Genomic DNA, 22,228 nt, shown 5'->3' with positions numbered 1-22,228 from the left:
GCTCCACAGACCAGCCAAGTTGTTGCCATGTAGGAATGCAGGGCCAGTGTTGCCAAATCACAGGTCTCATTACTCAAGAGTCGACAGAAATAATATTTTCTGTGTGAAACTTCCCAATTTAAAAAACAATTACGGTCCAAAAAAAACATATCTTTGGGCTACATATAGTACATTAAAAATGCAATCCTGTCTTAAATCCTCTCAACCCTCTCTAATTCATCAGAGCCTGCCAGAAAAATCTACCTATATTCCCAATTAAATGCACCCTCCAACATGCCCTTCCAAAGCAAATACGCTAAAGATTACAGATCATGAAAACGTAATAAAAAGGAGAGAATTCTAAATATAACCAACGGCTGGGTACAGTGGCTCATGCCTGTAATCCCAGGATGTTGGGAGGCTGAGGTGGGAGGATCACTTGAGCTCCAGTGAGACCAGCCTGGGCAACATAGGGAAACTCCCTCACCACAAAATGCAAAAAAATTAGCTGGTTGTGGTGATGCATACTTGTGCTCCCAGGTACTCAGGAGGCTGAGGTGGGGGATCGCTTGAGCCCAGGAGGTCAAGGCTGCAGTAAGCCATGACTGCAACACTGCACTCCAGCCTGGGCAACAGAGCGAGACCTTGTCTCAAATTAAAAAACAAAAGCAACCAACTGTTCCCCATTTCATTTTATTAATTGACTGAAATTGCTAGTATAAAAGTGTTAGTAGGACCAATGTAAATCACAGTAAAATTTCTGAATTCCCGACCACTTGAGAACTGTGACATTTGTCATAATCTAACCTCTGTCATATAAAATCTTTCATGATCTTAAATATCAGATTTATCATCCATAGTACTACAAAACAAATCACTTTACTCAATTTCCTATATCAGATTTAGCTTTTACCTCATTGTTACACTGTAACTGCTTCAAACGTCTAGATATTAATTTACTTACTATACTTACCAAAGTTTGTGTAAATCTTCATTACTTTTGTTCCTTAGTTGCTGACAGGTCCATGCTGCTCCTATTAAAATAATACATAATATGAAATAATATTTCTAGCCATGTGCCCTTTGGCAAATTATTTAAGCTCTCTAAACCTGTCTAAACCTGTTTCCTTATCTGTAAACTACATGATAGCTTTTTTATAGTATATAACATAATGTGTCATTAGAGATAAATTAGGTAACATATGAAAATAACATTAACATGACTGGCAATAGCATTCAAAAAATGTTAGCATTAGTACAGAATGTATTTTCACACTCTAATGACAAAATACTTTATGTCATTATAAGTTAACTTTTTGGCCGAGGGCAGTGGCTCAAACCTGTATTCCCACCACTTTGGGAGGCCAAGATGGTGGGGATCACCTGAGGTCGGGAGTTCAAGACCAGCCTAACCAAGATGGCAAAACCCCATCTCTACTAAAAATACAAAATTAGCTGGGCGTGGTGGCACATGCCTGTAATCCCAGCTACTCAGGAGGCTGAGGCAGGAGAATCACTGGAATCCGAGAGGCAGAGGCTGCAGTGAGCCGAGGTTGTGTCACTGCACCCCAGACTGGGCAACAAGAGCAAAACTCCATCTCTAAATAAATAAATAAACTTCTAATTATCATTAAAAAATAAAATCTAAAATAAGCCCTACACCTTACTTTAGTTAATCATTTCAACCTATTCCTTTTCTAACCATCTTGCCAATCTGCCAAGGAACAATTAACTCTATTATTATATGGTTCTTTTAATTTTCTCTAGTAGACAGTCCCAAAGAAAACTGAAAAAGGAAACATCTAAATAATTCCTAAACTGGATAAATAATCCTAGAATGATGGGGGGAGGTTCCATAAACATATTTAATGTTGACAAATCCAAGTATCTCACCAGATTTTACTTTTTCTTGCCCCCAGTTTTTTGGGTCATCAAAAAATTCTTCTAGTCCTTTTCTTGACAATGTGGTATGAAGTAATCTATATTGGTGAAAGGATGTCACATTTGGTGTACTCTTAGGCAACAAACCAAGAAAAAACCTGCAATTGAACACATATAAACAAGTAAAGTTTTATAATATTTGGATTTTATAAGTAGCAAACATTATCATAATAAATATAATCATTTTGTCATCTATAATGTTTTAAAAAGCTACTCAGGGTTTCTGCCCAAGAATAAATTTTTTTTTTTCTTATTTAGAGACTTGGTCTCACTATGCTGTCCAGGCTGGTCTCAAACTCCTGGACTCAAGTGATCTTCCTACCTTGGCCTCCCAAAGTGCTGGGATTACAAGCATGAGCCACCATGCTTGGTCACAATAAATTTTGAAAATGCTTTAGAAAGTATTTTTAATATTGCATTATAGAAGCTGCTACCTTATAATTTCAGAGGTAACATATTTACACAATTATATTTTAAGGTAATATTTTTGGGTCCTTCTTACATTGCTAATGGGTGCAAGCACAGGTAAAAAGTGCAGTCAATTTTGCAACATGTGGGCTGGGCGCAGTGGCTCACACCTGTTATCCCAGAAATTTGGGAGGCCGAGGTGGGAGGATCACTTTGAGTCCAGGAGCTCAAGACCAGCCTGGGCAAGATGGCAAAACCTCGTCTTTTAATAAAAATACAAAAATTAGCCAGGAGTGGTGGCACGTGTCTTATAGTTACAACTACTCGGGAGGTTGAGGTGGGAGGACGGTTTGAGCCTGGGAGACAGAGGTTTCAGTGAGCTGAGATCACACCATTGCACTCCAGCCTGGGCGACAGAGTCAGTCCCTGTCTCAAAAAACAAAAACAAAAAACCCCACAATTCTGCAACATGTATCAGGAGCCTCAAATATTTCGTTCTTTAACTCAGTAATTCTACATCTAGAAATTTCAACTGAAGAAATTATCATAGATGGGAATTTGTAAATTAAGATGTTTATTAAAGCACTATATAGGATATCAAGTTTTAATTATGTAAATGTGCAGCTGAGAATGGTTCAAAATTATTGTGCATCTGGATAAATTATTATGCAGTAATTCAAAATTCCTGTTTTTAAAAAATAGTTAATGACCTGAGATGATCTGAAACTAAATAATGAAGTTTATCACAAGTGTTGTATCCCTACCAAAAATATTTAGCCTAAATCTAATCATGAGGAAACAATCAGAAAAATCCAAAAGAAGACAGATTCTTAAAAGCTAATCTCATCAAAATGTCAACAACATTAAGACAGAGAAAAAAAGACATTGTTCCGGATTAGAGACTAAAGAGTCAGGGCAACCAATGTAATAAATGATCCTTCACTGGATCCAGAACCAAAAAAAAAAAAAAAAAATTAAAGAAGTTACTAAGTTACCGGTTACTTTCATTGTAACACATTCTGTAAATACAAACACCTCTTCTTTTTTAATCCATCCAAACTTGACAGACTTGAGTATCATAACAAAAACATCTTAGGTAAAGTTTTTCCCACCTCACCCAGCCCAACAGGATGCTTCTGTACTTATAGGTTTATTTACTTGAACAAATTCTGGACATCTACAAACCCCATATACTGTCTTGTCCGCAGCGGGCAGCAACAAAATGAGGAAGAAATAGAAATGTCGGAGGTGGGCTACTTCTCCAAGGTCATTCACTCCTCACCAAAGTGGGCTCCGGCTCTGCCATCCAGGCGGCCTTTCCATTCTTGAACTGTTCTCGGCATCTCGGCAACCAAAGAAGATCCAAAGTTGGAGGGGTGGGCAAACCTACTTTACACATCACTTACCCTGTGCAGGCAGGGACCTGAGGAGTTATTAACGACCTGGAAGCTTTCAGGGCAGCTGAGACTCTCCTACAAAGAAGGGCCAAACCTGCCGCAGCCATGTTTTCGCATAACTAGGGAAACCGCGTTTCCGCCAACGATGGCGTCACTTCCGGCGTCTCAAGCCGGCCGTGAAGGTAATAGAAACTTGCCCTCACTTAAGATGGCCACTTCCTGCCTTTGTCCTCATTGGTAAATTGGTTCTCACAGCTTCCGTAACCCGTCCCCATTTTTCCTGTTGCTCGTAGTAGCCATGGCGGGCATGAGTTTGTTGCGACGGGTTTCGGTTACTGCGGTGGCAGCGCTTTCTGGCCGCCCCCTTGGCACTCGACTCGGATTTGGGGGCTTCCTCACTCGTGGCTTTCCGAAGGCTGTTGGTGGGTGCTGGCCTTGGGAGAACGGGCGTGAAGTGGGTGCACGGCGAGAAAAGAGAGGACGCTTCCAGGGTGACCTTGGTGGGATCTGGAGGGAGCCGGGACAAATTGTGGGCTTGGGGCTTGAGAGGAGAGACGGAGCGCGAGCTATATGAGGGGTTTTCCTGAAGTAGTCAGACCGATTGCGTTTACATTATTAGCATTTCTAAAACGTTGTTATTCACCATCTCAATGCTAATTTGCGGGATAGCTGAGACCTGTATCTCTAGGTCACAAGCTTATTGTTGCGTTCCACCTGCCCAAAGGCTGGGTTCTAGTCCCACATATGGAAAGTCATGTTGCTGAGAAGCCCACCTATCCTAAGGAATATGAAGACAGGTAATAAATATGTAGACAGGTAAAGAGGCTCAGGGCCAACTTATTCTTTAGGCACAGTAAGTACGGTGCCGCCCAATAATGAGCTGCAGATGAACTGGGGAGGAAGAGAGGTTTTTTTTGTTTTCTTTGTTTTTTGGGAGAGTCTCACTCTGTCACCCAGGCTGGAGTGCAGTGGCGCGATCTTGGCTCACTGCAACCTCCGCCTCCTAGGTTCAAGCGATTCGCCTGCCTGAATCCATGATAGTTTTAGGGGTCCACGAAAGTGTTTTAATTTAAATTTCTTTTTTAAAAAGACCATAATGTTTATGAATATGATAACGAATCTAGCCTGTATTATATTCGTTTTATACCAATGCAGTCATAAAATACGATTTTTGATAACTTAGAGGAAGGGGCCCTTGAAGGCAAAAGTGGCTAGGTCTCAGGAAAGTCATAATACAGTCTTGTTTTTTTTTTCTTTTGATACAGTCTCACTCTGTCACGCAGGCTGGAGTGCAGTGGCACCATCTTGGCTCACTGCAATCTCCACCCACCGGGTTCAAGCCATTCTCCTGCCTCAGCCTCCCAGTAGCTGAGACTACAGGTGCACAACACCATGCCTGGCTAATTTTTGTATATTTAGTAGAAATGGGGTGTCATCATGTTGGCCAGGCTGGTCTCGAACTCCTGACCTCAAATGATCCGCCTGCCTCAGCCTCCCAAAGTGCTGGGATTATAGGCGTGAGCCATTGCACCTGACCAATACAGTCTTAATAGGGTTATTTGGACCTAGTGAGTTGCATTATGGCGGTGTGAATAATCATAGCAAAGCATCAAATGCTTGGTATTCGGTGCATTTTATTATCTCAAAGACTGTGCAAAGAAATTACAATGTTATTTTCATTTTACAGATGAGGAAACTGACTCAATTATTAAATAATGTGTCACTGTACTAAATGATAATGACAGCCAACATTTACTGAGCACCTGTTATGTGTCAAGCATCATTTTCCTTTTTTTTCAAGACGGAGTCTTGCTGTGTTGCCCAGGCTGGAGTACAATGGTGTGATCTTGGCTCATTGTGACCTCTGCCTCCTGGGTTCAGGCGATTCTTCTGCCTCAGCCTCCTGAGTAACTGGGATTACAGGTGCATGCCTCCGTGCCGGGCTAATTTTTTGTATTTTTAGTAGAGATGGGGTTTCACCATGTTAGCCAGTCTGGTCTCAAACTCCTGACCTCGTGATCCACCCACTTCGGCCTCCCAAAGTGCTGAGATTACAGGCATGAGCCACCGCACCTGACCTCAAGCATCATTTTAAGGGTTTAAAGTATTAATTTATTTAATCCTCCTCATTAAATATATACTGTGAGCTATTTGCCCTGTGCAATAGAAACAGGTAAAGAGGGAGTGAAACTTTAAAGTCAAAAAGTTGTCTCCAGCCTCAAAATATCTTGTTCTGTTTTACCCTTATTCTCCCAATTTAATTTGAATTATGCCACTCCACAGGATGAGGCAATATACATAGGGATTTGCTCGAAACATGATGCAAAGAACCAGTGGTATTTAACAGATTTCCAGCAGGAATTTGAACTTGTTACAAAATTACATATGCCAACATTCCTTGATGAAAATCCCTTTTAAGCCTTTTCTGATTACAGATATCCTCATATAGCCAAATACAAATACTTCAAATACTCGCCCTGGTAGTATTCAATCAAATCTAGCTGGAGATAAACTGCAGCAAAATTTCACCCCCTGTTTCTCTTTCTACATTATTGCCCTTTCTTGGGGTTCTCAAAGAATCATTACCGTGTTCTGCACCCTTTCCAATCAGAGCAGGGAAGGATCTAATAGCTATCTTTACTAAAGGTTACTGTGTTTTCTGCTGTGTACCTGCTTTCAAAGGTATTTTGCATCTGTCACTGTGATATGAAAGGTTTTAATGTCTTATATGGTTGTTTGTATCTGTCCCTACAAGAATGTAAGCTCTAGTGTAGTAGAGAACCTGTCTTGTCTTGTTTTCTCTGGAGTTAGGCTGCCTATCTTCAAATTCTGGCTCTAGAATTTAGAAGCCATGTCTGTGATCATCACATCTTGGAAGCTAAAGTGGAAGACACCTAATTGCTCATAACCTGCATTTCCTCCTCTTTAAAAAAGATGAGAATTTTAACCTGCCTCAAAAGGTAGTTGTGAAGAGTGAGGGGAAAAAATCAACAGTGCCTGGCAGCAGTAACCTTTAAGAAAATTGTGGTAAAGTACACATAACATTTACCATTTTAACCATTTTTAAGTGCACCGTTCAGTGGTATTAAATACATTCCTAATGCTATGCAACCATCACCATCATCCAACTCCGTAACTTTTTTCATATGGTAAAACTAAAACTCCATATCCATTAAACAGTAACTCTCCATTCCCCTTCCACGTAGACCCTGGTAACCACCATTCTGCTGTCTTTATGATTTTGACTACTCTATTTCTCATGTAAGTAGAATCATATAATATTTGTCTGTCTCTTAGCATAATATCCCAAGGCGTATTTATGTTGTAGTATATGTCAGAATTTCCTTCCTTTTTAAAGCTGAATTGTCCATTGTCCATTGTATGTATTTACCCCATTTTGCTTATCCATCATCTGTCAATTGGGTTGCTTCCAGGTTTTTTTTTTTTTTTTTGAGACAGAGTCTTGCTTTATCTTCTAGGCTAGAGTGCAGTGGCACGATCTTGGCTCACCGCAACCCCTGGCTTCCAGTGTTCTCGTATCAAACTGAGGGTCAGGCTGCTATTTCTTGCTGCCCAATAATGAGATGCAGATGAACTGGGAAGGAAGAGAGGGGTTTTTTGTTTTTTTGGTTCTTTTTTTGAGACAGAGTCTCATTCTGTTGCCCAGGCTGGAGCGCAGTGGCGCGATCTTGGCTCACTACAACCTTCGCCTCCTGGGTTCCAGGAATTCTCCTGCCTCAGCCTCCCAAATAGCTGGGATTACAGGTGCATGCCACACCACGCCTGGCTGATTTTTTTATTTTTAGTAGAGATGGGGTTTCACCATGTTGGCCAGGCTGGTCTTGAACTCCTGACCTCAGGTGATCCGCCCTCCTTGGCCTCCCAAAGTGCTGGGATTATAGACATGAGCCACCATGCCCGGCCAGAGAGAGTTTTTATTCCTGTAACCGGTTACAGGGAGAAGTCCTGGAAATTATCTCCAGACCAACTTAAAATTACGGTTTTCCAGAGCTCGTAGACCTTTTAAGCTGTATGTCTACATGTAAGTGTGCACTCATCTAAAGACATAAGTGAATAACTTTTTAAAATCTATAATTAAGGTCTGAGTCCTGAAGACCTTCCTCTGGAGCCTTAGTAAATTTACTTAATTTAAATGGGTCCAGGTGCTGGGATGATTACCCTTATCTTCTCTCCTGCTAAATCATGGAGGTTTGGGAAGTTCCTTCAGACCTCCAGTAAACTTGTTTGTGGAGGCCTGGGGAGTTTCTTCATGCCCACAATAAAACGTGTTTAATCCTAAATGGGTTCTGTTAAGAATTCCTTCGAACTCCTGTCCTCAAGTGATCCACCTGCCTTGGCCTCTTAAAAGTGTTGGGATTACAGCTGTGAACCTACACCCAAGCACTTGCAGATTTTAATAACTGTAAAGCTTCACTTAACATCATTGGCTTTTGAAACTGCGACCCTCAGAACCTATAATAAAGATGGAAATGATATTGTTTAACGAACTGCTGTATGTGGTTTCACTTAAAGTCACAGTTTCCAAGAACTTATCAGTGACATTGAGTATGACTTGTTTTGTGAATCATGTTTCTGTGAACATGGATGTACAAATATCTCTTCTGAGACCCTGCTTTCAATTCTTGTGAGTGTATCTGCAGAAGTATAATTGCTGGGTCATATGTGTCATGGGTGTCACTGGCTGGGACTGGCATTGTGGGTGGTAAAAGAATTTACCAAGACAGTCATAGGTAAAGAGGACAGATTTGTTAGAGAAAAAACAAAGATAAAGTTGCAAGAGAACAGTGGGCAGCACAGCAGAGAAGGGGCTATCTGCAGAATCAGGGGCTAGAGGGAAGTTTGATAGGGTCATACTGAAGGGGCTATGAGCAGAGAAGGTGAGCAGAGAAGGTCACTCTGCTGGGGCTATATGTTGAACGAGGTATTTGGGAACAGGATGTTGTGCCCGTGGGTTGCCTGTGATTAGCCGTGTCTCAGCAGAATTGCTTTCCTCCTCCTGGGGCCCCTTACTTGTTGCTTATGTATCTTACTAGGATTCCACAATATGGTAATCCTGTTTTTAATTTTTTGAGGAACCCTCATGCTATTTTCCATAGCAGCAATACCATTTTACATTCCTTTGTTTACCAATAGTGTACAAAGATTCCAATTCCTCCATATTCTGACACTTGTTATTTTCTGGTTTTTTGAAAGTAGGCATTCTGATGGGTATGTGATGATATCATTGTAGTTTTGATTTGCATTTCCCTAATTAGTTTGCTTCTTGGCCATTTGTATATATATCTTCTTTAGAGAAATGTCTATTCAAATCCTTTGCTTATTATTTATTTTATTATTTTTTATCTTGAGTATGAGGTCTCCCTAATGTTGCCCATGCCGAACTTGAACTCCTGGACTCAAGCAATCCTGCTTCAGCCTCTCAAGTAGCTGGGACTACAGGTACATGCCACTCTGCCAAGCTATTTGCCTGTTTTATTTGTTTATTTTTGGCAGGATCTTGCTCTGTCACCCCGGCTGAAGTGCAGTGGCGCAGTCATAGCTCACTGTAGCCTCAACTTCCTAGACTCAGGTGATCTTCCTGCCTCAGCCTCCTGAGTAGCTGGGATGACAGGTACACAGCACCACACCCGGCTAATTTTTTAAGGTTTTTGTAGAGATGAGATCTGGCTATGTTGACCAGGCTAGTTTCAAACTCCTGGGCTCAAGAAATTCCCCACCTCAGCCTCCCAAAGTGCTGGGATTACAGGCATGAGCCACCATGCCCAGCCTATTTTTAAATTGGATTATTTGTTTTTTTATTGTTGTTGAGTTTTCTATGTGTTCTGATATCAATCCCTTATCAGATATATGATTTGCATATATTTTCTCCCATTCTGTGGGTTGCCTTTTTACTCTGCTGATAGCGTCCTTTCAGACACAAAATTTTTAAATTTTCATGAAGTCTAGTTTGTCTGGTTTTTCTTTTTTTGCCTGTGCCTTTGAAGTCCTGGCATTAGCCTTCTACAGATTCCTATAGCCTCATCTTTCCTAAAAGTCTAGTGCTGTCATGTTCTTCATCACCCTCTGTAAACCTTTCTCAGAAAATTAGCAGATAAAGCTATTCTATTTAATTAAATTATTTATTAAACATCAGAGATTGTGCAATTCCAGAAATGAGCTAATTTCTCCCCTCAGCTGCAGGTAAATTTAATTTATAATTGAAGACTGATATGCACAAATGATGGTTTTTAAAAATGTGAAGAATATTAATATGAATATATAAACAGAGTACTATAGAGTTAATCCAGACATGGAATAGATGGGGCATTTTAACCGAATTATAGGGATAGTTTTAATAGGTGGAACTGGCAGAAAAGTAAAGGTTAAGTTTTTTTTATTGGATATATGACTCTTGGGGTAGGTAGGTGTTGGGAGAAAAGGCAAGTAAAGGAAAGTTGGGGGAGGGGAGGGACTGACTACAAAGCCAAAGTATCTTCATTTGATTTTGTAGGCCACAGAGTGTTATAGCAGGAGAACAATATCAGGAATGTGTTTTAGGAAGATGCTTCTGAATATTGGATGGCTTATAGGGTATGTTGATTACCTAGGCCAGTAAGGTAAAGAAGGCATGGAATGAAATGGAGAGTTTAAATCTTAGAATCAAGAGGCCTTGGCAAATGATGAATGAAGGATAGATGCAAGGAAGATGATTGAGATTTTTATACAAGGTAATTGAGATAGTGGTGCCCTTTACTGGGAATGACGGAAAGAAAATGACCAATTTTCAGTTGTCATCTTTTTATTTTTTTATTTTTTTGAGACAGAGTCTCAATCTGTCACCCAGGCTGGAGCGTAGTGGCACGATCTTGGTTCACCACAACCTCCACTTCCCAGGTTCAAGCGATTCTCTTGCCTCAGCCTCCCAAGTAGCTGGGATTACAGGCCTGGCTAATTTTTTGTATTTTTAGTAGAGACAGGGTTTCACCATGTTGGCCAGGCTGGTCTCGAACTCCTGACCTCAAGTGATCTGCCCACCTCAGCCCCCCAAAGTGCTGAGATTACAGGTGTGAGCCACTGCGCCCAGCCCAATTGTTGTCTTTGACACACAAAAAGTTCCTACATTATCTTATTCAATTCTTATAAAAATCGCAATCGTTAAAGGCTTAATAACTTTTCTGAGGCTATTTGCATTTTTAAAAATTAGTTATTGAAGCCTTGGTCCTATGAAATTAATGAATACTTAATGGAGAAATTTCAGGCTTTAGAGAGCAGTGAAAGATGCCTATTTTTGGTGTCAGGAGGATCAGGGTTCCAGAAATCCTGGTAGTCACTTCATTGTAAGCAATGTTCACCCTATAATTTAATTTTTTTTGAGGGGGAAGGGTCTAGCTATGTTGCTCAGGCTGGCCTCAAACTCCTGGGCTCAAGTGATCCTCCCGCCTCAGCCTCTTGAGTAGCTGGGATTACAAGCATGCACCACCGTTCCTGGTTACACACTAATATTTTTAGATTTAAGCAGATGGCCCTACTACATCAAAAATCATGACGGCTCAAAACATTTAAAAAGAGTTAAGTGCAAGTCAGTTGTGGTGGTGCGTGATGTAATCCCAGCTACTCCACAGGCTGAGGTGGGAGGATCTCTTGAACCCAGGAGTTTGAGACCGGCTTGAGTAACATAGTGAAAAACCTTGTCTCTGGAAAAAAAAAAAAAAGAGTTACATGCTATGAAATATACTTTGAAACAATATTAATAAGTTATCTAGGACTTTTAGTGACATGACTAATTGTTTAATAATTGGGTAATATGTGTAAATAAAGAGCAAGCTGTTCACATTACTAAATGCATTAAACCTTGTTTTTTTTTTTTTTTGAAGACGGAGTCTCGCTCTGTCGCCCAGGCTGGAGTGCAGTGGCACAACCTAGGCTCACTCCTGGGTTTACTTACACCATTCTCCTGCCTCAGCCTCCTGAGTAGCTGGAACTACAGGCGCCCGCCACCACACCTGGCTATGTTTTTTTGTATTTTTAGTAGAGACGGGGTTTCACCGTGTTAGCCAGGTTGGACTCCATCTCCTGACCTCGTGACCTCCCAAAGTGCTGGATTACAGGCGTGAGCCACCGCACCCGGCCAAAAACCACAATTACTTTCAATTGCAAAAACTGCAATTACTTTTGCACCAACCTAATATTAAGCTGAAAATAGATTGTCCCTCTAAGAGAGTATGCTTTTGAATGAACATATTTCTGCAGGTGTAGTCAGGGGATAAGGGACAGGGAAGATCATCCTGTTTTGACCCTGTACTTCTAGTGTATCAGATTAATATTGAATTGGCCTTCTGCTTTTTTGTGAGCAACTAAATTTCTGGGAGTTCCAGGTGGAAACCCACTTACCTTATTATATTGAATCCTTTTGGATTCAGCCTTTTGTAATGTGTGTAAAGACTCTTTTGGGACCCTATTTCATCATCAGTGTCTTAGCCACTGATGATGTAGCAGTAGCTTTGTGTTTCTAAGTAGCTGTGTTTCTAAGTAGTTCTTTGTGTTGTAGCAGTAGCTTTGTGTTTCTAAGACTTGACAAGTCAGGAATGCTGTATCCACCTCATCTAAGCCATTCATAAAAACCTTGGTGCTGCAGGACTTTTGAGAGATCCCTTTGCCAGGTTACTGCAATAATTCATCAGTACCTTTTGGTTACAGTGAATCAAGTACCCATTACAAATTTCTCTAACTTGCTCTTTCTCTCAGCTTATAATGTCTCCTCTTCCTAACCCCGACATCTTGTCCAAATAGGAACTTTTCTTCTGGGCCACTGTATCCTATTTCCCTTGTTACCGTTACATATTTGTAATTATTTGTGTAGTGTGTATTTCTCCCAGCAAGATCTATATCTCTCTTAGACCGTATATAGGTCTGGCATAGGATCTGCACATAGTATGCAATTAAATATGTGTTGAATTAATGAGTACTTTGTACTGTCATCCAACCCTTTTTCTTCATCTAGTCCACAAAAAAATTCTATTATGTATCTTTCAGATGATTTGCTGAAGTCCATACTTACTTTGTCAAATTCTCTTAATCTTATTATTTAAAAAGCTTTAGTAGTATGAATTATATGTAGTAAATTCATGCCAGTTTCTAATTCTCTTGTGAGTCAACCTCCCAAACTCACTGCAAGCTGCTTTCAGGTGTTAACCAAAGTTAAGAAGATAGTTCCTGCTTTCAAGATATTTATACTTAAAAGTGGAGCAGTGAACACAAATATACACATCACAGTAATGTACAGTAATTCAAAAGTAGGAAAGATCTCGTATGGTTGGGAAGAATGTTGGCATCTTGGAAGATAAGATGTTATCTGGGCCTAATACAGATTTCAGAAGAGGGGACACCTTTCTAGACATTAAACATGAACAAAAGATTCAGATCTTTCTGACACCTATTATGACTGAAATTCCTTCAATGGGAAATTAAAGTTTTTTATTCCACAGTGACTCACATGCAAGATATCCTTGAGAGTAGTTACACAGTGAAAACATAGGAACCTTCAGTTTCTAAGTAACAGCTAGATCCTTTCCTGTTCCCAGTGGAAAGGGCTTGGAATGCCTGTAGTGATCCTTCCAGACCTTCAAGAGGAAGAATGTAAAAAAAGGATCCAGAAGTGAAATTTTGCCTCAGTTTACTTCCAGCAAGGCTTGATTAAATTCTGTCAGGGGGGAGACTTGAAGAGGATATTCTTCATCAGCAATGGTTTATCATGTGATTTCATTAAGATATTTTAGAGTGTGTAGTTTGATAACAAGTTCTAATTCCTGCTGGTGATTTGTTGAATAAATACTGCTGGTCCTTTCCATCTATTTTGCAGCATAATAATACATATAATACAGATAATGTGTCATGTGAAATGGCATAATGGAATAATTTAAATGTATTTCTTTTGCAGCATTAGCAAATATTTGTTGCAGAGGAGACACAGATGAGCAGCTCATTAAGTAGCTAACCTCTCTGCCTGCTATTGAAACAAATTAAAATGATTATTTAGATACTTCTTTAACTTTGAATTAAAATGAGGAAAGTTATGCTTTAGAATAGTAGATCCATCTTTGTTTAAAGATATCCTATCTGACCTGGCCTTGTTATTCAAATAAGACATTTTAAAATCTTATACTACACATCTAAGAATGTATATTTTCTTTTTGTTTCATGTCAGATGGGTAATGTGCCTACCTCATAACAAGGTTTGAGGGAGGCATATCTCACACATGAATGTGAAAACCCAGTCACCCTGCTTATGATCTGCAAAAGGATCCTTGTATTTTTTTTTTATACTCTGATTTTAACTCAGAATATAACAGTATACCCATATCAACCTTGTATAAAACAGGGTAATTCAATATTTCCAGCTCCTGTTCGACACAGTGGAGGCCATGGGAAAAGACTATTTGTCATCAAACCTTCTGGATTCTATGACAGCCGTTTTTTGAAGTTATTGGTAAGTTTAAATTTTCTGTTGAATTGGAGTCTCTGCATGTAATGGAAAGAATTTTTGCCTCTTTAGAAAACATCTTTCATTTTATTAAATATTTTATTTTGTAAATTTTTATTTCTGTAGAAGAGACTGAGATTGTAAAGTCTGATTTGTTACTGAATTTCTCTTTAAATTAGTGAAGCTTTCCTTCTTCACAAAAGGATTTACACTAAATGGGAGTAAAACGTGAACCATTCCTTTCTTCTGAAGATTATGGCGTTTCGAAATAGAATCTGTGTTCCTATAACTAAAATATTCTTTAAATTACCGAAGAACTTGTTGAAAGACTTTTTAAAATAATTTTAAATAAAGGAGCTACATTATTTTGGGATATGGTTTTATATTTATGTGTTGTTCAAGAACATTGATTTCAGAGAGTAACAGGGATCTATAGAGCCATCTTAATTTAGCAATAATATAATTACATTGCTTATTTAGAATGCTGACTGTATTTCTGTCTCAAGGCTCAATAGGAACAAAGTAGAGGCTTAGAAAATGGGAGATTGTCTGATCCATCTGCCACTGTAGATAAAGTTCTGAGTCATCATTTGAGTACTGACCTTAAAACTTTCTCTTGCCTTTCCATTGTGTTTAATGACCTTTTTCATCTCCTTGGTTGAGCCCTTACTTTTCTTGTTATGACCAGTTCAAATCCTGTTGAGTGGTAGAAATCACCCTGATGTTTTTACACTTTTGTTCTTAACGTATTGTTTTCTTTCGTGACATTGCTTTACCAAAAAGTAAAATCACAGAAATTAATAATTTGGTACTGTATGCCCAATTTGGCAAGTTTACTTTATAAGAAATATGAGGAAATCATATCATGAGGATGATTTGTGTGTGGGGAGAGTTACGAAATGGTCATGAGAAACACTTTTTTATTTTTTGTCTTAGAGATTCTACATTGCATTGACTGGGATTCCAGTAGTAATTATCATAACTCTGGTGAATGTATTCATTGGTAAGTCACTTCCATCCCCTGCCAGCACCACCCGATTGGAAAAATTTTTAAACATATTTACATTAATATAAAAAAGAAATTATGGATATTGTAATGAAAAGCTCTTTAAATAAGCATAAGCATGGCAGTTTATCTTAAAATAACCAAATCTCAACCTGAACTAAGAATTTTTTAATCCAACTTAGAACATATAAAACTGTAATCCTTGGCCGGGCGCAGTGCCTCATGCCTGTAAACCCAGCACTTTGGGAGGCCGAGGCGGGCGGATCATGAGGTTAGGAGTTCGAGACCAGCCTGGCCAACATAGTGAAACCCCCCGTCTCTACTAAAAATACAAAAAATGAGCCGGGCGTGGTGGTGGGCGCCTGTAATGCCAGCTACTCGGGAGGCTGAGGCAGGAGGATGACTTGAACCCGGGAGGTGGAGGTTGCAGTGAACTGAGATCGTGCTATTGCACTCCAACCTGGGTGACAGAACGAGACTCCATCTCAAAAAAAAAAAAAAACAACAAAACTATAATCCTCTAACAAAGAATGAAAATGTCAGTGACAATAAATGTTAGATTTTCATGGGAAATTTTGTTCAAAGTACTTCTAACACCTTGAATCCTAAAATGTTTTGTATCATAGGTATAGGGAAGACCAGAAGGAATAATATGTCTTTTATTATATCTTGTTACAGTATATAAAAACAAAATGAGAAACTCATGGAATACCTATAAATAATGCCTTACACAGAGAGATGTCTAAAAATGTCTAACAAATGAATTGATTTTCAACCAGATTAAAGTGAATTAAAGATATTAGATCTCTTCATTGGTACAAAGTTTTTAAAGGATCCTTTAAAACCACAAGAAGTTGGTTTTATTACTTTAATGGTGAAGAACTAATTTTTTAAACTCCTCATGCTGAAGTTGAACATAACCATTTTTTCTTATTAGGTGAAGCTGAACTAGCAGAAATTCCAGAAGGCTATATCCCAGAACACTGGGAATATTATAAGGTTTGTATAGGACATTGACAATTACATACTGTTACATGCCTTGTCAATGCACTAGTTAATATCTTAATTCAGCAATTATATAGTCAGGTTTTTTGTTTTGTTTTGTTTTGCTTTGTTTTGTTGAGACAGCATCTCTCTCTGTCGCCCAGGCTGGAATGCAGTGGCATGATTTCGGCTCACTGCAATCTCTGCCTCCCACGTTCAAGCAGTTCTCATCCCTCAGCCTCCCATGTCGCTGAGATCACAGGTGTCTGCTGTGTGATCCTGGCTAATTTTGGTATTTTTAGTAGAGACAGGATTTCACCATGTTGGCCAGGCTTTTCTTGAACTCCTGGCCTCAAGTGATCCGCCCACCTCAGCCTCCCAAAGTACTGGGATTAAAGGTGTGAGCCACTGTGCCCAGCCATGATAGAGTTTTATATTTCATTTTTTATATCAAGTAGATACATTTTTTGCATACTTTTTATAAACAACTAGTTTTGATACTTCATTTTTTTAAAATCATTTTAAGCTTTACAATTTTTTAAAGAATGATTGCAGTGTGTTCTCAGCCTAACAGACTAACATAATTTATCCGAAGTTCAATGCCTTAGGAAAGATTTCACCAATGTTAATGCTAGCTGTCATTTATTGAGCACCTACTGTGTAACGGGTACTGTGCTGAGTGTTTTACAAATATTTATTATTTCATCCCATGTAAAATGTACTATTATTATTCCCTCTTTGGAGATGAAGAAACTGAGGCTAAAAAAGTTCAGTGACCTGTCTAGATAGGGTCACTATTTCAACCCAGGCAACTTTGACTCCAGAGCCTGCACTGTTGGTCATTACACCATACTGCCACTGCTACCAAAACCCAAAATTAATTTTGTTATTTGTGTTTACAAGTGTTATCATGAGCCTTGAATAGAGTATGTCCCATCATGTTTTATTATCTGAATGAATTATATTTTAAGTATAAATCTTAAACCATTAAATCTTAAGGCAGGCCTTAGAATTAGTTCGTTTATGCTAACTGGTGCAAAGAGCTCCATTTTTGAATTACCAAAACCTGGGTTTGGCTTCTGAATCTGCCACCTAAGATACTCAGCATAGTATGATGGAAAAGAGCACACAGCTTTGGAGTCAGATAGACCTGGTTTGAGTCCAGGTGCTGCCATTTATTAGCTACGTAACTTTGTGCAATTCACTTATCTTTAAAATGTGGACAAAAATAGTATCCACCTAATCTGTTAAAATTATTTTATATATATATAAAAATCATACTAGATATAAATCAAATAACATCATACTAGATGTTATTGGTTTATCTAACTGAAATGAATACTTTAAAGAATAGTCAACTAGAAAAGCAAAATATTATTCAGAAATGGACTAATATTAAACAGATTTTCTCTTGTAGCATCCCATATCGAGATGGATTGCCCGTAATTTCTATGACAGCCCTGAAAAGATTTATGAAAGATCAATGGCCGTCCTTCAGATTGAAGCTGAAAAGGCTGAATTACGGTAGGAAAAAAGAGGGGGTAGGTGGGAAAGAAAATCTTCCTAGGGTTGCAAACCACCAGAAAAAAAAATTAATAAAACTATTACTATTTCAGCACTATAGAATGTTTTATGTAAAAGGATAAATTTATATCCAGATGCAGTGGCTCACACCTATAATCCCAGCACTATGGGAGGCTACAGAAATTAGCTGGGCGTGGTGGTATGTGCCTGTAATCCCAGGTACTCAGAAAGCTGAGGCAGAAGAATCACTTCAACCCGGGAGGTGGAGGTTGCAGTGAGCCAAGACCACGCCAGTGTACTGCAGCCTGGGTGACAGTGCAAGACTCTGTCAAAAAAAAAAAAAAAAAAAGGTGGGGGGTAAAGATAGAATTCGCTTGTTTGGAGTGAAAATTATAAACTGGTGACAAGGAGACTATTAGGAGATATGCGTCAGATTAAAAGGAGTTCTTTTTAAAATTTTTAAATTTTTTTTTAGAGTTGAAGTCTTGCTCTGTTGCCCCAGCTGGGCAGCAAATGGATGGATATATCCATCCAGTGAAATGTATAATGTGGCCATTAAAAAGAAAGGGATATATGCTGTTATGGAAAGCTATGTGGATTTTCTTTCTTAGATATTTTATATACATATTAAAAAACTAGACATATATATTTTTTCCCTTCTCTTATGCTGCTGAGTGCCTGTATATTTTAACCAGTCCCCTATTGCTGATACTTGGGTTCTTTCCAAGTTTTTTGCTATTATACATACCTCTGTGTTGAATTTTCTCCCATATTGTTTGCATATTTATGTAACATATCTGGAAAATAAATTTCTGGAAGTGGCATTGATAAGCCAAATAGCACATGCTTTTAAACTTTGGGTAGATATTGCCAAACTCTTCTCCAAAAGTTGTAACAGTCTTCATCAGTTTCCATAGTTCAGTTTTCCATGTTTCTCTGTAATGGAATTTATCAAAGTGAAACATTTTGCAGATACGGTAATTGAAAAATGTTGCCTCATCATTTCAATTTTATGTTTCTTTGTAAAGTTGAGTATTTTTTTCATATATCTGTTAGTTGTATGTATTTCTTTTCTTTCTTTTTTTTTTTTTTCCTGAGACAAAGTCTTGCTCTGTTGGCCAGGCTGGAGTACAGTGGCATGATCTTGACTCACTGCAGCCTTGGTCTCCTAGGTACAAGCCATCCTCCCACCCAAGCCTCCCTAGTAGCCAAGATTACAGGTGTATGACACCATGACCAGTTAATTTTTGTATTTTTTGTAGAGACATGATTTCACCATGTTGCCCAGGCTGGTCTCAAACACCTGGGCTCAAGCAATCCACCCTCCGGGGCCTCCCGAAATGCTGAGATTACAGGCATGAGCCACTGCACCTGGCCGTGTGTATTTCTTTCTCTATATGTTGTCTTTTGGCAGTGTAGAAATTTTTGCAACACAGAAGTGTTTTTACATTTTCAAACAAATTTGTAATAGTAACTAATAGCATTTTCTTTTTTTCTTTTCTTTTTTTTTTTTTGAGACAGTTTTGCTCTGTCTCCCAGGCTGGAGTGCAATGGCGTGGTGTCGGCTCACTGCAACCTCTGCCTCCCGGGTTCAAGCGATTCTTCTGCTTCAGCCTCCCAAGTAGTTGGAATTACAGGCGCCCAAGCCCACACCCAGCTAATTTTTGTATTTTTAGTAGAGACAGGGTTCTGCCATGTTGGCCAGGCTGGTCTTGAACTCCTGGCCTCAAGTGATCTGCCTGCCTCAGCCTTCCAAAGTGCTGGGATTACAGACGTGAGCCACTGTACCTGGCCGCTAATATATATTTTAGTACATTTTGTATCAGTGTTTTAATTACTTTCTATGTATTTACTCATTTAATTATTGTCAGGTTTGCTAGTCTTTAGCTTTTGGGATTTTGTGTTATACAGAGATCTCTGATGATAATTAAATCAGTAAATATATAAATCCAAAATTATTTTTTTTAATATTCACTTGTGTTTTCCTTTTGTTTTTTTGAGACAGGATCTCGTTCTGTTGCCTGGGCTGGAGTGCAGTGTTGCAGTCATGGCTCACTGCAGCACCGACCTCTTGGGTTTAAGCAAGCCTCCCGCCTCAGCCTCCTGAATAGCTGGGACCACAGTTGCTGACCACCATGCCCAACTAATTGTTTGGGGGTTTTGTTTGTTTGTTTGTTTTGGTAGAGATGGGATCTTGCTCTGTTGCCCAGGTTGATCTGAACTCCTGGGCTCAAGCAATCTTCCTGCCTTGGCCTCCCAAAGTGCTGGGATTACAGGCATGAGTCAACTTGCCCAGCCTGTTTTTGGCTTTTGTTGTTGTTTTTTTTTTTTTTTTGACATGGGGACTTGTTGTGTTTGCCCAGGATGGACTCGAGCTCCTGAGCTCAAGCGACCCTCCCACCTCAGCCTCCCGAGCAGCTAGGACTACAGACATGTGCCACTGCTCCCAGCTTACTATTTTTTAATGAAATAGGAAAGTGCTACACATGCTTATTTTATACCTTGCTTTTTAAAAACATAACAGTATATATAGTATCTCCTCCCATGTTACTACATACAGATTCTCCTTATTCTTTTTAGCAGGTACATAGTAGTTCATTATGTGGATGAATCATAATTTAACCAGTTAGTCTCATGTTGACAAATATTTTAATTACTCACGGTTTGGATAGTTATACTCTAAAGAGTAGACAAGAAAGAGGATGTTATTTAATCCTTCAAAAAATGATACCTGCTAAATACACCATCACAAAGGCATATAATCTCCCATAGGGTTAGTGAGCTGGTTGAGGTTAATAAAGTGACTTACTTAACTGTGATAAATTTTAGTCCTATGAAAAGTATGTATTCTGTAAAAACAGAAAGTACAAGGTTTGATGGAGAAGGCACTGCTTCAGGAATGTGTGATTGTCTGTGCAAAGACCTAGATATGGAAGAGGGAAAGCACCTGTATAAAATAAGAGATTATTCAGTTTGTGAAGAACAAGAACAAGTAAGTAGATGTTAGAGTTGGAGAATGTTTTTCTTGATCTTGATTTTTCTTGCTTTCTATTTATGTTTGTATAAATATTGACTGAGTGTCTGATGTTGACCGGGCATGGTATAATGCTGGCAAATAAAAAACCAGTTCTACTCTCAAAAAGCTTTCTGTCCTACTGGCAATGGGCAGACACAAGATGTGAAACTCCAAGAAAGTTTATTCATGTGTTAATTCCTAGCACAGCATATGGCCATAATAGTAGATATTCTGTAAATGACTCTCCTAGCATCTAAAAGGTGAGAAGATAGGAAAAGCACTGTAACAATTCAGATGAAAGTGATCTTTGCAGGCACAGTGAAGGAGAGAATTCGTTATCAATTCGAGTAATGTTTTGGTGTTAAAAACTGTTTGGTGGACCGGGTGCGGTGGCTCACGCCTGTAATCCCAGCACTCTGGGAGGCCAAGGCAGGCAGGTCACAAGGTCAAGAGTTAGAGACCAGCCTGGCCAACATGGTGAAACCCTGTCTCTACTAAAAATACAAAAATTAGCTGGGCGTGGTGGCGGGCCCTTGTAGTCCCAGCTACTCGGGAGGCTGAGACAGGAGGATCACTTGAACCTAGGAGGTAGAATTTGCAATGAGCTGAGACTGCGCCATAGCACTCTGGCCTGGGCAACTGAGCAAGACTCTGTCTCAAAACCAAAAACAAACAAAAAAACTGTTTGATAGCTACCTATATAAGCAACATAATAAAAGTCAAAAATTTAAGTCCCAAATTTTGCTTATAGATGTATACCAGATGTATGCCTACATAAAGGTCTGTGGAGGGGCATTATACTTTACATAAAAGCAGACTCTAGTGATTGTCCTTTATGGAAATGGCTCATTAAATTTATAATTGGAAGTGCCGGAATCTCAATATTGCTGTTCCATTTGTTACAGGTTAAAGGAGCTGGAAGTACGAAGATTGATGCGTATGAGAGGAGATGGACCCTGGTATTACTATGAGACAATTGATAAGGAACTTACTGATCATTCTCCAAAAGCAACTCCTGACAATTAAGCATTTTTTTTCTCCAAATACAAAGTATGTTCTCTTTGTTGGAAAATAAATTAGTAAATATATTCTGTATTTTTGCTCTCTGTGAAAAACAAAAGAGCTTCTGACATTACTGTCTCTCAGTGTTGGTTCAGATTGAGGCTTTCGTTTAGGGCGTTTGGCTTCCAGTCCACAAAGAAGGTTTAAAATGTGCTAATAAAAACTGGAGAAATAGGAATTTGTGAACTCCTAAAAGTTGTAGCAACTTTGAAAGGTTAGTGTTTTATTTACCTGACAAATGGAAGTTATAGAAAAGAAGTTTAATTATGTTAAGCATGAGTAATTATAGTATTTTGTACAAATGCCTGTGCTGTAGATGTCTGTATTATGGAGGTACAACTCAGGATTTTAAGTTCCATAAAGTATTGAACCAACTCTGTAATGTTAACTCCTTAATAAACAGATTTTCAATAAGCAAATTTTAAAGTTTA

At 39.0% G+C, this 22,228-nt stretch overlaps 2 protein-coding genes across 7 annotated transcripts in view; one reads left to right on the top strand and one right to left on the bottom strand.

The window, feature by feature from the left end:
• MRPL47 (mitochondrial ribosomal protein L47) overlaps nucleotides 1-3,858 on the bottom strand; it is an 18,894-nt gene extending 15,036 nt beyond the window's left edge. Inside the window, exons 1-3 of one of the 2 annotated variants that reach the window (XM_017877166.1) lie at nucleotides 3,735-3,858; nucleotides 1,873-2,018; nucleotides 953-1,013 (exon numbers count right to left, since the gene is read on the bottom strand). In XM_017877166.1, the coding sequence (XP_017732655.1) occupies nucleotides 953-1,013; nucleotides 1,873-2,018; nucleotides 3,735-3,832 (305 nt within the window). In that variant the 5' untranslated portion in view covers nucleotides 3,833-3,858. The remainder of the gene's footprint in view (nucleotides 1-952; nucleotides 1,014-1,872; nucleotides 2,019-3,734) is intronic. The other variant, XM_017877176.1, reaches the window with a different exon arrangement.
• NDUFB5 (NADH:ubiquinone oxidoreductase subunit B5) lies at nucleotides 3,856-22,228 on the top strand. Of its 5 annotated transcripts, none has more exons than XM_017877203.1 (6): nucleotides 3,856-3,907; nucleotides 14,123-14,211; nucleotides 15,142-15,208; nucleotides 16,149-16,210; nucleotides 17,613-17,719; nucleotides 21,641-22,228. In XM_017877203.1, the coding sequence occupies exons 1-6, from the start codon at nucleotides 3,871-3,873 to the stop codon at nucleotides 21,759-21,761; spliced, it is 483 nt and encodes a 160-aa protein (XP_017732692.1). In that variant the 5' UTR covers nucleotides 3,856-3,870; the 3' UTR covers nucleotides 21,762-22,228. The 5 variants fall into 5 exon arrangements, with proteins under 5 accessions (XP_017732692.1, XP_017732676.1, XP_017732696.1 ...); XM_017877187.1 differs by lacking the exon at nucleotides 3,856-3,907 and adding an exon at nucleotides 3,915-4,147; XM_017877207.1 differs by lacking the exon at nucleotides 3,856-3,907 and adding an exon at nucleotides 3,915-4,147 and having other exon boundaries at nucleotides 17,599-17,719.

This window comes from Rhinopithecus bieti, unplaced genomic scaffold (genome assembly GCF_001698545.2).
Source record: "Rhinopithecus bieti isolate Rb0 unplaced genomic scaffold, ASM169854v2 scaffold_76, whole genome shotgun sequence".
NCBI classification, from domain to species: domain Eukaryota; kingdom Metazoa; phylum Chordata; class Mammalia; order Primates; family Cercopithecidae; genus Rhinopithecus; species Rhinopithecus bieti.
This window is presented reverse-complemented; position numbering and strand designations above follow the sequence as displayed.